Consider the following 15,625-nt stretch of genomic DNA (forward strand, 5'->3'; position numbering starts at 1 on the left):
TACATAAAAGCGCAGTACCTTGATGCAGTTAACAATGACAGGCGTTTATTAAATGCGTCACCCCCGGTTTTCAGGCTCTGCTTCGGTTGGGAAACCCAAATATTCTGTATTTTTAGTAACTGAAGCCTACCTCGGTGCTCGATCAGCATACCCTGCCGCTATTAGGGAGCTCCAGAGCAATGTTTACTCCCTTTTTATTCACTTATAGGGCAATTCCTGTTTACAGTGCAGTTCGAACTCCCGGGTTTTTCGAACTGACCCTTTAAGTCGTTAACATTACGTGCACTAATCGGCTACCTCGAAGCTCTAACTTCGCCTAATTCTAACACATTTCCAGTCCCCATTCAAGTTTGAATTATCGAGATTTGATTGTGTTGAGAAGCTCTATTCCGATTTTGTTCTAGTTCTTTGGCTGTTCATAAATGCTTCGAGCAACGTCAGGGGCCCTGCCATCATTATAGGCTCCGCGTCCCTGAGAGAGCCAGTGACGCATAGCAAAAAAAAGAAAGATATAATAATGAAATTTTTAATAGAAGCGTTACATTATCCAGTCCCTGTACTCTTTGCCCTGACGTGCTGAATAAACGCTTTCCTAATTACGAACAGGGCTGTGCGCGACCACATCGGAATGTGCGAAGAAGAAGCGCAGAAGAAACTGGCGGTTCAGCCACACAGCAACCCCGCAATGGCGCATAAAATGTACGGCTACAACCCTGTAACAGGTGAAGCTCGCATTAGCTGCCCTTCGTGCTCTTCGTTTACATCAGACGCCTCGGAATTTTTCAAAAATACTTGTTGAATGAACCAAACATTTCAAAAATACTTGCTGAATGAACCAAACATACGCAAAGACGACACCAACAAAAAAAACAAGCGAGAACCACACCATTGACTTTAACAAACAGCAACCAAATCTAGGTGGGGGGGGGGGGGGGGGGGGGGGAGAGGGTGGAGTGTGTGTGTGTGTGTGTGTGGGGGGGGGGGGGGGTCATGGATGGTTTACGGGGGTTTAACGTCCCAAATTTAAGCGACCCATGTTATGAGGATGTCATAGTGAACGGCTCCGGAAATTTCTACCACCTGGGGTTGTTTAACGTGCACTGACATCGCACAGTACACGGGCCTCTAGAATTTCGGCTCCATCGAAACTCGACCGCCGCGGCCGGGATTCGAGCCCGCGTCTTTCGGGTCAGCAGCCGAGCGTCATAACCACTGAGCCACCGTGGCGGCTCCAAGGTGGGGTGCATGGAGTAAAGAAACCAAAGGCACAATAAAGGTTGTTACAGGAGCTGCAGAAAGCTCCGTGAAGGGCACTCTTATCGAGCGCGCCACCGTTACTGTACACGTACTACAGAGGACGAGGCGACAGTATGCATGCCGGATATCTAATCTCGGAGCTCCTCCAAAGCACTGGGACCTGTGGGGGCGCGCCGTAGCTCGGGGCCAAAGGGTGCACAGATTGCGTCACTGACGGCCGTGAATAAAGTCCACGAGCCCTATATATTTCCACGAGCGCAGTCAGCGATGGCACTCAAGCCATCTTCAGCCCAAATAGCACTGATCACTGGAATAATGTTATAAAACTGTCGTGTAAATCACGCTACATGTTACACGTTATGATAATGTTAAAAATGAAGAAATAACGTTACATAGTGGGCGGTAAGCATTAGTTTAACGTCGAAACTGAATTTTATGTTAGTGCTGTGTTCGAAACCGTACCCTCTGACGTACAAATCATTACTATAAAACAACTTTGCCAATATTTTCAATCATTGTGTCTCAAAACTTTTCCCATTCTTTATGCATTAATGATGTTTTTCAACTAACAGAACTTCGCAGTTTTTTCGTTTCACAAACGCGAAAAAAGGACAATAAGAAGAATGTACTGACTGACCAAAACAAAAAAAAGTGACGTTGTTGTCACTTCTAGCTCTTTCTGGGAGGGTGGGGCCCGGTAACGAGGTCTAGCGACCAAGTTTGACTGTACGTTAAGAATAGCTTTTATTCTAAGCTCGTGCAAGTTATTCGAACCCGAAAGGCGCTGGTGTTCGACCTCGGCCGCGGCGGTCGGATTTCGATGGAGGCGAAATTCTAGAGGCCCGAGTACTGTGCGATGTCAGTGCACGTTAAAGAACCCCAGGTGGTCGATATTTCCGGAGCCCTTCACTACGGCGTCCCCTCACAGTCTGAGTAGCTTTGGGACGTTAAAACAAACCATAAACCACAACATTACTCGGAAAGTATAGTATTATTCGTTTCGAATAATTCTAAAAATAAAATACTTGATTCGTTTGAATAATCGAATACCATTCGAAATTTTCCAACACTCGCACACTCCTAGTGTAAATGATTTTATTCAGTATGCTTCCCGTCCCCGGACTTTGGTCGCAGCCTTTACCTCCTGCGTGATAAGGAACAAGGCTGCTGAATGATATGAGAGGAACAGGTCGTCCCAATACAAAAAAGGAACACTTTGTTATCATGAGGTTCACGATAACGCAGAAACCAGGTGCGAGAAATAAGCATCTTCTGATGGCCTGTTCTGCTGCCATGTTTTAAGTATGAATAACCACCAACTAGCTCGCGCTTCTACACTGTCTAGCTAATAATGCGCACAGGGTGCATGCATGCGCCAGGGCGTTACGACCGTACAGAACAGCCAGGCAAAGCATGCGCATTTAGCATCTTTGAGTCTTCTGCAAAGCAAGCCGGCGCGCACTGAGATGCTGACGCAAGCGGGTGGTAACGTTTTTCTCGGCAAAGAGCGAGTCAATTTACTATCGCAATAAAGCGGCGCAGCTACCTACAGCAACCTCCCTGACGTCTAGGAACGAACCTCTGACAATGGAAGCGTTGTGCGAAGGAAAATAATAGCCAAGGTTCGTTTAGCGCATACTGAACACGTGGGCGAACTGCTTTCATTACGCTTTACGAATGGTTGCCAGGCACCTCCCTCCTCTTACTGAGACGGCACATCACCTACCTCTGAAAGGCTTCCAACCAAGAACCAGCAGCTGCTGAAGTAGGTTTATCGGCACTACTTGGCTGCGCTAAAAAACTGTGTGTGTGTGTAAGGCTAGGCTTCCGACCAGGAACAAGCAGCTGCTGATGTAGGTTCATCGGCACTACTTGGCTGCGCTGAATGTGTGTGTGTGTATGTGTGTGTGTGTGTGTGTGTGTGTGTGTGTGTGTGTGTGTGTGTGTGTGTGTGTGTGTGTGTGTGTGTGTGTGTGTGTGTGTGTGTGTGTGTGTGTGTGTGTGTGTGTGTGTGTGTGCGTGCGTGCGTGTGTGTGTGTGTGTGTGTGTGTGCGTGCGTGCGTGCGTGCGTGCGTGCGTGCGTGTTTTCCCCTTCCAAGAGAGTCATATGCAGCGAAAATTACTTGCCGCTCAGTTGCACTATAGCAAAGGAAACATGACGACAGCGGCATGAACGGCGAACACGACAGGCGGAAATCGCCGCCGGAGCTGCCACGGAACCTCTGTGCGCTCAAGGTCAGCATCGTCAGTGCATGGGCGTCTGTTTGCAAACGCCGAGGGCGGTTTCGAAAACGCCGCATGCATAACGACCTGCCACGTTCGCGGGGTCAACAAAAAACTGAACGAACATACACCCGGCTGTAAACTCGCCGATTAAAACTCTGGAGAGGATACAGACTAATCCTTGGTGGACTAACATGTAAAAGCATTAGTCGGTCGCTGTTTTGTCTCCACTCTCGCCCGTTCCCCCTTTTCCCCCAAGGCGCAGTTCAGGCGTGATTTATAGCACACTTTCCATTCACCATGGCCTCACTGTTCCCCCTAATCTTGGCTGATCTTTCGAGACGAGACGTCGATGTGTAGCGAGAGGATGCAGTGAAACCATCCCTGATAGATGAAATTCTACCCGCCGCGGTGTCCTCAGTGGTTAGGGCGCTTGGCTACTGATCCGGAGTTCCCGGGTTCGAACCCGACCGCGGCGGCTGCGTTTTTATGGAGGCAAAACGCTAAGGCGCCCGTGTGCTGTGCGATGCCCAGTGCACGTTAAAGATCCCCAGATGGTCGAAATTATTCAGGAGCCCTCAACTACGGCACACCTCTTTCTTCCTTTCTTTTTTCACTCCCTCCTTTATCCGTCCCCTACGGCGCGGTTCAGGTGTCCGCCGATATATGAGACAGATACTGCACAATTTCCTTTCCCCCAAAACCAATTACTATTATTAAGAAGCAGATTTATTCTTTACCCCGCCGCGGTGGCTCAGTGGTTATGGCGCTCGACTACTGATCCGGAGTTCCCGGGTTCGAACCCGACCGCGGCGGCTGCGTTTTTATGGAGTAAAAAACGCTAAGGCGCCCGTGTGCTGTGCGATGTCAGTGCACGTTAAAGATCCCCAGGTGGTCGAAATTATTCCGGAGCCCTCCACTACGGAACCTCATTCTTCCTTTCTTTCACTCCCTCCTTTATCCCTTCCCTTACGGCGCGGTTCAGGTGTCCAACGATATATGAGACAGATACTGCGCCATTTCCTTTCCCCAAACCATTACTTATTATTATTAGATTTATTCCGTTTATGCCACGGCTAAACAGTGCTGCTGCAGCTGCTGATAGGAAGAAAGGAATGTGCACGGGCCTGCCTACCGGCTCAAGCCGAACCACGCTCGCTGCCGCGTGCCGAAAGTAGAAGAGTTAAAGGATAGGAGAGCAAACGAACGTTAAGGCGCCCGTGTGCTGTGCGATGTCAGTGCACGTTAAAGATCCACAGGTGGTCGAAATTATTCCGGAGCCCTCCACTGCGGGCACCTCTTTCTTCCTTTCTTCTTTCGCTCAAGGTAATCCCTACGTACTCCGACATTCTCAATTATTACAGAGGGACGAGACTAAAGTATCCCCCTCCCACAACAAATTAAATCAAGAAGCAGTTTACTGGCGGAAGCTGCAAACCGGAACCTTCCCAATTTACACATCCTTAGCAAAATGTTTCCGAACCAATACAGGGACATATGCTTATGGTGCGGTGCAAAACCCACCTATACTATATTACTTGGGAATGTGACAGAAAGAATGCATTCCATGGCTCAGAAAATCCGAGTGCGGAGCAGTGGGAGTGTGTGCTCTCCAGCGGCAACATTGGTCATCCATGCCCAGCGAGCGGCCAAACTCAGCCGTGCCCTGAAATAGGGGCGCCGACCTCTGCAAGACGGAGGGAGACATCTGCTTGAAGATGAAGACCTTTGTCTGACCGAAAGACCTTGTTAGAGCAATAAAGTGTATCATATCCTATCCCTCCTTTATCCCTTCCCTTATGGCGCGGTTCAGGTGTCCAACGATATATGAGACAGATACTGCGCCATTTCCTTTCCCCAAAAACCAATTATTATTATTAAAAGGCGCGCGCTACTATGCTCCGGGCCGATCCCGGAGGCAGTGCAATACCGAGCCGACCCGTGCCAGAGTGCTTCAAGCACACCGCCATATTCCAAAAATAAGTTTAAGATCTTGTGTCCAAGGGCCCGCAGCAGATATTAAATCAGGTATCAGATATAAAGGTGATGTCTAAACAGTGAAAACTTTTTCGTACTCCTTTCCGACACGCCTCCCGTTACGTTCAGACGCTTGCCATTCTACGCGCTGCGCTATCGACTGGCTAAAAATACGCGCACTCCGGGGTGTAGAGCACTGTGTTCACAGGGCGGGTTTCTCTCCATCACAGCCAATGTAGAGCGGCAGCATGGCCTGTCAGCCGGTTTACTCTCGTGGGAGAACAAAAATTTAAAAAATAATAAAAAATAAAATGGAGACCGGTCGGAACCGGATGGTAGCGGCGCCAGCAAGGTTTCACATGTTGTCTGGACGACTGCGATCCCTGTTCACAAACAAAAGATCAAAGCGAAACTGAACGGTCGCACATGTTGGGGTAGACGGTGGGAACGGGACGCCGCTTGAAAACAAGCGAGCGTGGACACCTGTTGTTAGTACATCGGAAACACCGCATATTGCCGCAACCAAAGGATACGAAAGCCTCGCAGCGAACAGCGCCAAACATTTTTATCAGGAGGCATGTTTTGGACGTACAGAGGATATGAAAGTCAGGCATGTTAACTACCTGTGTGCGGCATTATTTCCAGCAGCTTTAAGAAAATCGAACGTGTTAGAAAACAGCAAGAAATAACGTAGCGCAAAAAAGGTGTTGCAGGACTTCCGCCACAGGCGCAAAGCCGCGGAAAAAAGAAACTAAAAATTAAAAAAATGTCGCCAGACTTGCATTAGATATTATACTTGACGCTGTTTCCATCGCGCTTGCCCTAATGAACATTACGCAGGCAAATGTGTGGACGTAGGCGCTTGAAGCAGCTGTTTTGCCAACAGCAGGCACGTAAACGAGTCTGGGTGCGATTGGTGCCAGAAACATGACAACCGTAGCACATGACAACCGTGGCCATGCATGTAGTCCGTTTGTTCTGTTGGCATCGCCGCTTTCATACGCTGCCCGCTTTCATACGCCGCCCCTTAAGCGAAGGAACTCTCAAAAGAAAGTAAAGGGAACAGTGCACACGCTCTGCTTCGCGGTAAAGCCATGCGCTTCTTCATTAATTCATCGGCAAGCGGTCGCCCAATACGACTATTTCTTGCGTGGCCACGGGAGCTTGCGCTTGCTACCGCCGTCGCCAGACATCCTTTCCAGAACGATTACATTGCGTCTTGCGTCAGGACTGCTCTTGGCGGCCGACCGCCGTGTCCTACATACGATGAAGCTACAACGGAAACAGAGAGCGGAAAGTGCCTTATGTTCAAACACAGCGGTCACAAGATAATCGTGTATGGCCAGCAAGTGGCGGCAAAATGATCACAGAAGCGCGATATCGCTACTTTTGTGGGCCTAGCAGTAAATAAACAAATCTCTCGATATCTCGGACCTTAGTGCGATCAGCCAAACTGCTTTACAGCGCATTGCTTGCGCGACATGCTATTCCAAAGATCTTCGTAGGAAAGCGCCTCATGAAGACGATGGTCCGCACACCCGTTCGAATGAAAACAGAGTAAGAAGTAATTTAAGTACAGCGCTCCTCGAGCTACAGTAGAGGTTTAGAGCAACGAAGCGTCGCTGCTCAGCGAAGCAAGATATCTAGTGCGCTCGAAGGCGCGCAAAAATAACTCCGTGTGCAAATTCTCGGCGTTATGATGAAACGGGGACTCACCGAAATCAATGAATTGCTTGATGGACAGCGGCGACGGGTGGAACCGCGAGTATTTGTCCAACATCTTCCCGATGTCCTTAAGTAGCCGCGTTGTGATCCTCATGTTGGCCTAGGGCTGAAGCAGTCGTCAAAGGCAAGCACCACGGTTCCCTCGCATCCAGAGCGAAGCCCAACACAGCGATCGAGGCAAGCAAACGCTCACTAAAATGAGAACCCTTCTCTAGTGTAAGCTCGAGCTCATTGTAGCTGCTTGTCTTGGCTGTTGCGGGAGGTCTACCGAGTGAATGCTAGGCGTCACGTGTGCTTCCCACGTCACTGCAAAGGCTGTCGTCAAAATACGTAACCAAATGAACAGGAGGTGTGTCCGGGCTCGTTGTAGGGGATTGGTCCGCTGCGGCAGCTGACGGAAGGGGCTCGACGTTCGCGACGGATCGAGCAGGTTCAAGATGGCGTGCTCCGCTGCAATTTTGCATTTAGAAAGACGCAAAAGATGCAAAAATATAGTTAGAAACCAAGAAAACTGTTAATATGCAAAACATTGCCTGCTAGGGTGCTAAAACATTCAATAGCTGCAAGATTTTACCATTAAAACAAGAAAAACGTCGCTAGTTATAAAATTAACCATCAGATGGCAGCACAATACAATAAGCGGGTGCGTGCAAGTGGCGCTGCAATCGCGCAAAATATTGAAGCAGACGCTGAAGCGGCTCCGCGCTGATACCGGGCGCGATTTTTTCAATCTTTCAAGTAGTTCGGGCACGTATATTCCACAACAATCGTCTTTCATCACTCGGTTATTACTGCGTGCATCACCGCTCTTTTGTTCGCCTCGTTTTAATGCTTGGGTTTCGTAGGGCGCGCATTGGTTGTTCTACGGTGAACGCTTGCTGGTGCCATATCTTGCTTAAGCGGAAACAAACTTCAAAATTAGCGGATGGAGTGCATAAGGTATCCCTGGCTGTATAATTCATAGAGTTGCAAGAACCACGGGCACACGTCTCAGTTCATCATCATCATCGGCCTAACTACGTCCAGTGAATACCCAAATATTCGAAGCCGGCCCATCCCAGAAAATAAATTTGGGTAGGGATTCGCGGGGCGATTAAGGTGAATTAGTGGGTGGATTCAGGTGGAAAAGTGGGTCTGGTTAGTATAATCCCATGTGATATTCCAGTGGAAGGTACCCGACATTCTCTGATTTTTAAGTTTGGCGGAGCTGATGATGTCATGACCCCGTCGACCAATCAGGGAATTTCGTTACAGAGAAACAGGGTGGTTTTTGCAAGACAACCTAAATGCTATCTCATTAAGATTTATTTAAAACTTTTGTTTCACTATTTGTCTCGAGTTTCTATGCTGTCACCAGCCTCCGTAGCGGCGAGCTGGAGTGTGACTGACTGTGAGCACGAGAAGGTAAAGTATAGCTCCGATAAAAAAAAAATACATATATATGAAAGACCTGAAGGTACGATCACCCATATGAGAGCTTCACGTAAAGGGGGAAAAAAAAAAGCTTTAAAAAATTACGCATCTTGCGGTCAGCTCTGCAGTGCGCTAAAATTTAGCGAAAGCCGACCAGATTTTGAGATAACGACGTGGTTGAGTGGCGAAAGGTGTTGGGGGATGGATTGATTGCAGCATTATTATTTTATTATTGGAGCAACCGTTGGGTGCGGAAAGGTGTCCCACATCGCCGCTGAGCACAGAGCTGCTCCATTAGCTGTTTATTTTTTTCTTTCAAATCCATACAAGCAAACACGGCAATAGCAAAGCAAACAGGTTTAGATTAATTCAGGGGCCTCAAGCTCGAATTGCTAAGCGGGTTACATTGAGAAAATTTCGTCTCCCGCGGGCCAGAAGCCGGAAAATAACAAAAAGAAGTAGAGGGGGCCAACACCATGACTTTTTGGGGGGGTTGGGGAGGAGAGGGGTGAAGATGGCCGCAATGTGTTAAAAAGAAATGAACTATGCGGGTAACTGATCTTGTAAAAAGGAGGTTTTATTTTTTAGTCGCAGGAATTACTCTTCAGTTCTAAGCATGCTGCTGTCTCGATGCTTGCCAACGCTAAGCAACGACAAGGGATGCAATCTCAGGCATTAGGTCTTGTGCGGGTAGAATTCGCATGGTGGCTCTGAGGTGGTCATCTGTCATCCATCTACGCAGAGCAGATCTGTTCACTTTGAATAAAGAAAATAGGTGCTTGCACAAATATGTGCTCCTGAACATGGAATGATCCTATAGTCGCTTGAAGCCTCACAGTTGAAAAAAAAAGTCTTTTCTAAAAAAGTGTATAAGTCCGGGACACTTATACATCTTCAAACTTTTGTCATAACGTTGTTCTTGCTCGAAGTTTAACAAGCTCTGTTTGCAGCTCTGGGTCAACATCGTCGACTCCCACAGCGAAGGGTACAGATAAAATTTCGAACTGTTTGGAGAGGCTGCAGATGTCTTGAAACCGAATTTTAAATTCGTTGAATTTTGAAGAGTAAGCTGCATTACAGAACACAACACTAATCCCCAGACCTCAGTACAACCCATGCGCTTCCGCAGCACCCAAAAGCGGGCCAGCGGCTCCGCGCGCGCAAATCAAGCTTGACGGAACAGCTTAAGGCGTTCGCGGGCCGTGCGGCAAACCAAAGGGTTACATTGCGTGCAATACAACACAAAACAGGTTGGGGATGCATGGGGCTCATTCAGGTACCATGAACAGCACCAAAGTAGCAGCCTTGTCTCTTGTCGGAATTCCGCCTTCGATAGGTAACATGGCTACCACCATCGCCTTCGCGAGAGTGAATTAGCTGGACGAGCAAACCAAGACGGACAGGCTTATCACGATTCTAGGTGATGGCGCACTTGCCACGCTGCTGAACTTGATGTCTCCAGATGCACCTGATAAGTATAACAAGAAATAAGAGGCGCTTTTGAACCATTATGCGCATAAGCGGTCAATAGTCCCGAGAGCGGTCGGAAAAAAACCCCGATATGCGGTTGACGACTTTATCGCAGAACTGAAGCGCTTGGCGACGAGCCGCTCGTTTGGAACGTTTTTAACGGAGCATGAACGGAGGCACTCGGACACCATGCAGCTTATGGGGGCGTGCGCACCGAGGCTATCCGCCGCAGTCTTGTGGCCACTGAAGGCGGCAAGGGCCTATACCATGAGAAAAAGCGTGCGTTATCGTCACGTCCATTGAAGCCACGGAAAACCATGCGATGGAGGCGCTACCGGGCCCAGCCATGACATGCGAACCGGAGGAGGACATCAGGTAGCAACGTAGCGACTGTGCAGCGAGTACGCGTTCGGCCAACGACAGTCTGCGACGTGTGACTGCGGGCGCGAAGAAAGCTAACCAACAAGGACAGGACATCGTCATGCTTTCGCTGTGGAGGTCGCCACAACCAGCACGACTGTCGTCACATGAAGGCAAGGTGCTACAGCCGGTCGCGGACTGGACATTTAGCTAGCATGTGTACTGCAAGGCAGAACAATTTCTCCGGGGAGGAGGACGTGTCTAGTTTAGAGCTGTATGCGCTAGGGGAAATAACAGCCGTATAAAGTTGATGTGAACGTAAATGGGCAAAGCATTGCTATGGAAATGCACACAGGCTCAGCGGTATATATTATTCCTGAAAATGACTCTGTGAAATATTTTGGTCATGCGCTGTAACAGCCGGTGCAGTTTCGCTTCAGGATATACAATGGCTCCAGCGTGCCGCTGAAATACAGTGTTACCGTAACTCTAAATCATGAAGGCATTTCTTTTAGGCTGCCGCTCATTGCGCCTGCGACTGAACAAGGGCGCACGGTAGCCACATTGCTTGGTCGAGACTGCTTGAAGCACTTTCACTTAAACGGGTCACGAATATTCTAAGTGAACAGAATTAGTAAACAGAACTGACGGCTAGACAAGTTCAATGATGTGTTCACTGGCCGCATTGGAACCACGAAGATGTTCCTGGGTTCTATTGCTTTGAAGGAGGGAGCGCAGCCTTTATTCTCCACAGCGAGACCAGTGCCGTATGGCCTGACAAAGTTGAAAAGAGTTAAGGAGTTGAGAGCGTCAGGTGTACCGTACCCGGTGCGCGAAAGCCAGAGCGCAACCCCTGTCGTAGCAGTTCTGAAAAGTGGTGGACAAGCCGCGAGGCTCTGTGGTGACTACCATGTGGTCTTAAGTTCATGCATTACGGTAGCCCACTGCCCGTTGCAATTGCCGGAAGATGTGTTCGCGTCACTAGACACATTTAGCATACCGTGTATCGTGTTACCATTACAGGAGTACCGGAGCCCGCCCACCGCCGGGGAGCACGCGCGCAGACTGGTCCCGATGGCACAAGCGCGAGCGCACGATGGATGGATGGGTAAGGCTGAACCCTTAGAATCGGGCGGTGGTTCAAGCCACCTTGCCATGACTTGTGAAATTTTACTCTTGTCTTGATTTTAGCCACCAATCAGGTAACCTCCGCTTGGTTACTTCTACCCGCTTAAAATCTACTTTTCCTTCACTGTCCTTAAATTCCAATGCTGTGGATAAATCAGCCCCGCTGCTTTCCGCTGTAGGGTGAAGCCCTTTACAGAAAAGTACCAAGAAAAAGCAAAAGTATCAAGAAAAGCAGCTGCCGGGTACCTGGCGCCATCTGGCGCCGTCAAGGCGATTTGCGCACGCGCATTGGCTGCGCGCGAGCTCCCGTTGCGGTACCTGACGCCATCTGGCGCCGCCAAGGCTATTTGCGCACGCGCATTGGCTGCGCGCGAGCTCCCGGTACTACCGTACCGGTAACGGTAACGTGGTGCACGGTACGATAAAGGTGTCTACTGGCAAGGGGGACTTGTTTCAATGTGCTTGATTTATCATAAACGTACTTGCAACTTCACATGGATAGCCAGTCACAGAAGTTGCTAACGATAAATACACACTCGGCCTTTTTCGCTTCACGCCTTTACATTTTGGGGTCGCGAGAACCCCTGCCATTTTTCAGTCAGTAATTGATCGGATAATGGTTGGCTTAGAGGGCGCAGTGTGATATCTCGATGATGTTCTCATAGCAGGAAAAACCGAACACGAGGGCCTGAGACGCATCGAACAGAGACGAAGGAAGCACGGGATACGCGCCAATGCTGATAAAATGTCAATTTTTGGACATCGTGTTCGCTACCCGGGTCACGAAATTGACGCTGCCGGAATTCATTCCACGAGAGACAAAGTGGAAGCCATATTAAAGGCTGTTATGCTCCTTGCGTCTCTGAGCGAAAGACTTTAATAGGATTGGTAAAGTTTTACGCCAGGTTTCTTTCCCAAACAACAGCCACTCTAGAATCGCTCTACAAGCTGCTCAAAAAAAAAAAATATCCGTATAGAATTACCAAAGGAATGTGAAGCCAGCTTTTTGAAACGAAGCAGCTTCTGAGCAAGGAGTCAGTGCTAGCTTTGTATCACGGGAACAACCCGCTACGTCTGACGTGCTATGCCTCGGCATATGACCTCAGAGCGGTGCTTGCTCGTACCGAAGATGAAGACGAATGGCGCAGTATCTGTCTCACATCTCGGCGGACACCTGAACCGCGCCGTAAGGAAAGGTTGATAAAGGAGGGACCAAGAGAAGAAAAAGGTGCCGCAGTGGAGGGCTGGGGAATAATTTCGTCCACCTGGGGATCTTTAACATGCACTGACATCTCAAAGCACACGGGCGCCTATGCTTTTCGCCTCCATCGAAGCACGTCCGCCACGGTCGACAGGCGTGTACATTTTGCTTCCACATTTTGCGGACACATTTAGTCGACATAGCGTAGTAATGCTTTCGCATTAATAATGAGCAGCGGCCGCGACCGGGTCGCTCAGGAGGCACAGTCCCCACAACATAGACTGAGACTGTGCCTTTCCTTTGCTATAAAAAAATGCAGACAATCAGTTTGCACGGTAAAGAAGAAAATTGCAATTGAGTATTTAAGAAAGGAAGAAAGGCGTGCCGTAGTGGATGGCTCCGGAATAATTTCGACCACCTGGTGACCTTTAACGTGCACTGACGTCGTACAGCACACGGGCACCTTTAAGGCGAAACGCAAATGCGTCCGTGTGCTGTGCGATGTCAGTGCACGTTAAAGTTGCCCTGGTGGTCGAAATTATTCCGGAGTCCTCCACTACGACTCCTCTTTCTTCGATTCCTCTTTCACTTCCTCCTTTATCCCTTTTCTTACGACGCGGTTCAGGTGTCCAACGATATGAGACAGATGCTGCGCCATTTCCTTTCCCCAAAAAACAATTATTATTATTATAGCAGCTTTATCTCATTCTTCTTTCACTCCCACCTCCCTCACTTCCTTTGCTGCTTGGTACGGGTGTCCACCGAGATGCGAGACGATCACTGGGACATTTACTTTCCTCAAAAACAAATTTTCGGATCAATTTGATTGATGCGGAGAAAATGTGATAGCACTTTTCTTCGCTCGCCAATCTATCCCAGACCTGATTCAATTCTAATTATGATTCCATTGTCTTTCAATCAACAATATATTCCAATTCTGATTCTATTCCATTTCTATTCATAATCGCTCCTTTTATTCATTTTTTTGAAGTCATACTGTACTTAAAACTCTGCTGTTCTTATGACTCTTCCGCGACTATCTTCTTGATACTACTTGCGCATCCAGAAGCATAATCGAGATATACTGCGAGAATATCAATACTTCTCTCCATTCCCGCTAATCACTCATTTGTCTTACGTCATCAGCATTGTCTGTTCATATCTATTCGTATTTGCAATTTGCAGTCAATAATCGAAGTAAAGCAACCTTGCTTGGACATGGCGACAAGCTGTTGAAAGGAAGTGAAAGAAAAGGGCTGAATCGCCTTCACTATCTCGCCGATCATGTTAGCCTATGCGCCATCTTTTGATAGGCTAACAACAACAACATCATGGCGCCGCACTCTCACCGTTTCTACCGCACAGCAGAGTTCAAGGTGCTCTCTTTTGCCATTGTCAGCACCATCGTCCTCACTTATGGCTCGATGGAACTGTTGATAGCATCGGGCCTACAGGACACAGATGCTGAGCCCCCTTGCTACCATTCGTTGCTGGCTAACTACACTGTCCCGGCTGCCGTGCTCAAGACCGAGGTCTTCGGTAAGCTGCTCCGCGACGGTCGTATCAAACGCAGGAAGTGCCGACGCACCGTAGTCAACCTTCTACTCTTCCATAACGAGGTAGACCTGCTTGAGATCCGTCTGCAGGAATTGGGAAGGGCCGTGGACCACTTCGTCGTGGTCGAGAGCTCAAGGAACTTCCGCATGCGGGAGCGAAGACTGCTGCTCGAGCCGCTCCTGGACACACCGCGGTTCCGGCCCTTCCAGAAGAAGCTAATCTACGGCCGCAACACCGACCACCCCGATTTCCCCGACGACGTCGAACCTGGCGTCGTCCGGGTGGCTCTTCATCGCATCTTTATGGACGCGCTAATGACCACTTTTACCAGTTCGCTGCCACGCATCGACGAAGATACCTTGGTTCTGTTCACCAGCGCTGATGAGATACCTAGCGCGTCGGTGATAAACTTCCTCAGTCACCACGACGGTCTTCCCGATGTGATTTCGTTCAGGTACGCCAAGAGCATCTACAGCTTCAGCGTGGCACACGTTCAGAGGATGTCGACGGAGAGGGCCGCTTGCACGTGGCAGTTCCTCCGCGATGACCTTTTCGTATCACTGGACAGGCTGAGGTTTGCGTACACGCGAGCGGCGGAGCAGTCGACGGTGGGCACAACGTCCCAGCCGGCCGGTTGGCACTGCTCGTGGTGCCTCGGTCTGTCGGGAGTCGTGGACAAGATCGCGAGTGAGCCGGACGCGGTTGACAGCGCTGTCGACGCTACGTTCGCGGCTCGCATGATGAAGCAAGGACGCCATTACAATGGGACGCTCGTGGCAAGCGGAAAGTCGCGCTTCGGTTTGCCTATGTTCGTACGGGATAATCGGGAGCGATTCGAGAGCACAATCATCGCTTCTTGATGGGACGACGAAGTGAAACTTCTGGGAGGAGGGATGAGGATCTGTAACCTTTTAATTAGCAGATGCAGTCTTCAAAACCTGGCAACGAACTTGGTTTGTTGTGTACGTTCTGAACAGATTGATTATTTTTTTGAAAACGTGTGTTTGTGTAGTCTTATTCTATGCATCATTCGTGTTATTTTAATGCTTGTAACTTGGTCCTTGAAAGAAAATTGCACGCGAATATCTAGCCAAGTATACTAGCTTATTGTTTCTTGTAGGAAAATGTAAGCATTGACTTTGTCAAGACAATCGTGGTGTTTTTGGGGCATCCCTAACATCACACAGTATGTTGAAATAGAGGTGTATCTATTTGTATTTGTAGAAATAGAATAATTGCTTTACATATTTAACGCTTCCAGCAAGGCGCCGAACCTATTCCGGTTAACTCTGATGACCACCCACGCTACGTTAG

The 15,625-nt window shown here is 48.9% G+C and overlaps 2 protein-coding genes across 2 annotated transcripts in view; one reads left to right on the forward strand and one right to left on the reverse strand.

Moving 5' to 3' along the window:
* Window positions 1–7,594, reverse strand: part of Pdk (pyruvate dehydrogenase kinase) — a 40,792-nt gene extending 33,198 nt beyond the window's left edge. Inside the window, exon 1 of the mRNA XM_077668959.1 lies at window positions 7,174–7,594. Coding sequence (XP_077525085.1) covers window positions 7,174–7,276 — 103 coding nt within the window. The 5' untranslated portion in view covers window positions 7,277–7,594. The remainder of the gene's footprint in view (window positions 1–7,173) is intronic.
* Window positions 7,595–14,085: 6,491 nt separating this feature from the next.
* On the forward strand, window positions 14,086–15,171 carry LOC144095191 (beta-1,4-mannosyl-glycoprotein 4-beta-N-acetylglucosaminyltransferase-like). Its single transcript, XM_077628977.1, has one exon. It carries the CDS (start codon window positions 14,086–14,088, stop codon window positions 15,169–15,171), a length of 1,086 nt encoding a protein of 361 aa, XP_077485103.1.
* Window positions 15,172–15,625: the final 454 nt, after the last annotated feature.

This window comes from Amblyomma americanum, chromosome 6 (genome assembly GCF_052857255.1).
Source record: "Amblyomma americanum isolate KBUSLIRL-KWMA chromosome 6, ASM5285725v1, whole genome shotgun sequence".
Taxonomy (NCBI): Eukaryota; Metazoa; Arthropoda; class Arachnida; order Ixodida; family Ixodidae; genus Amblyomma; species Amblyomma americanum.

Excerpts from the sequence above, each read along its gene's own strand:
- LOC144095191 (XM_077628977.1), top strand. The coding sequence starts at position 14,086 with ATGGCGCCGCACTCTCACCGTTTCTACCGCACAGCAGAGTTCAAGGTG.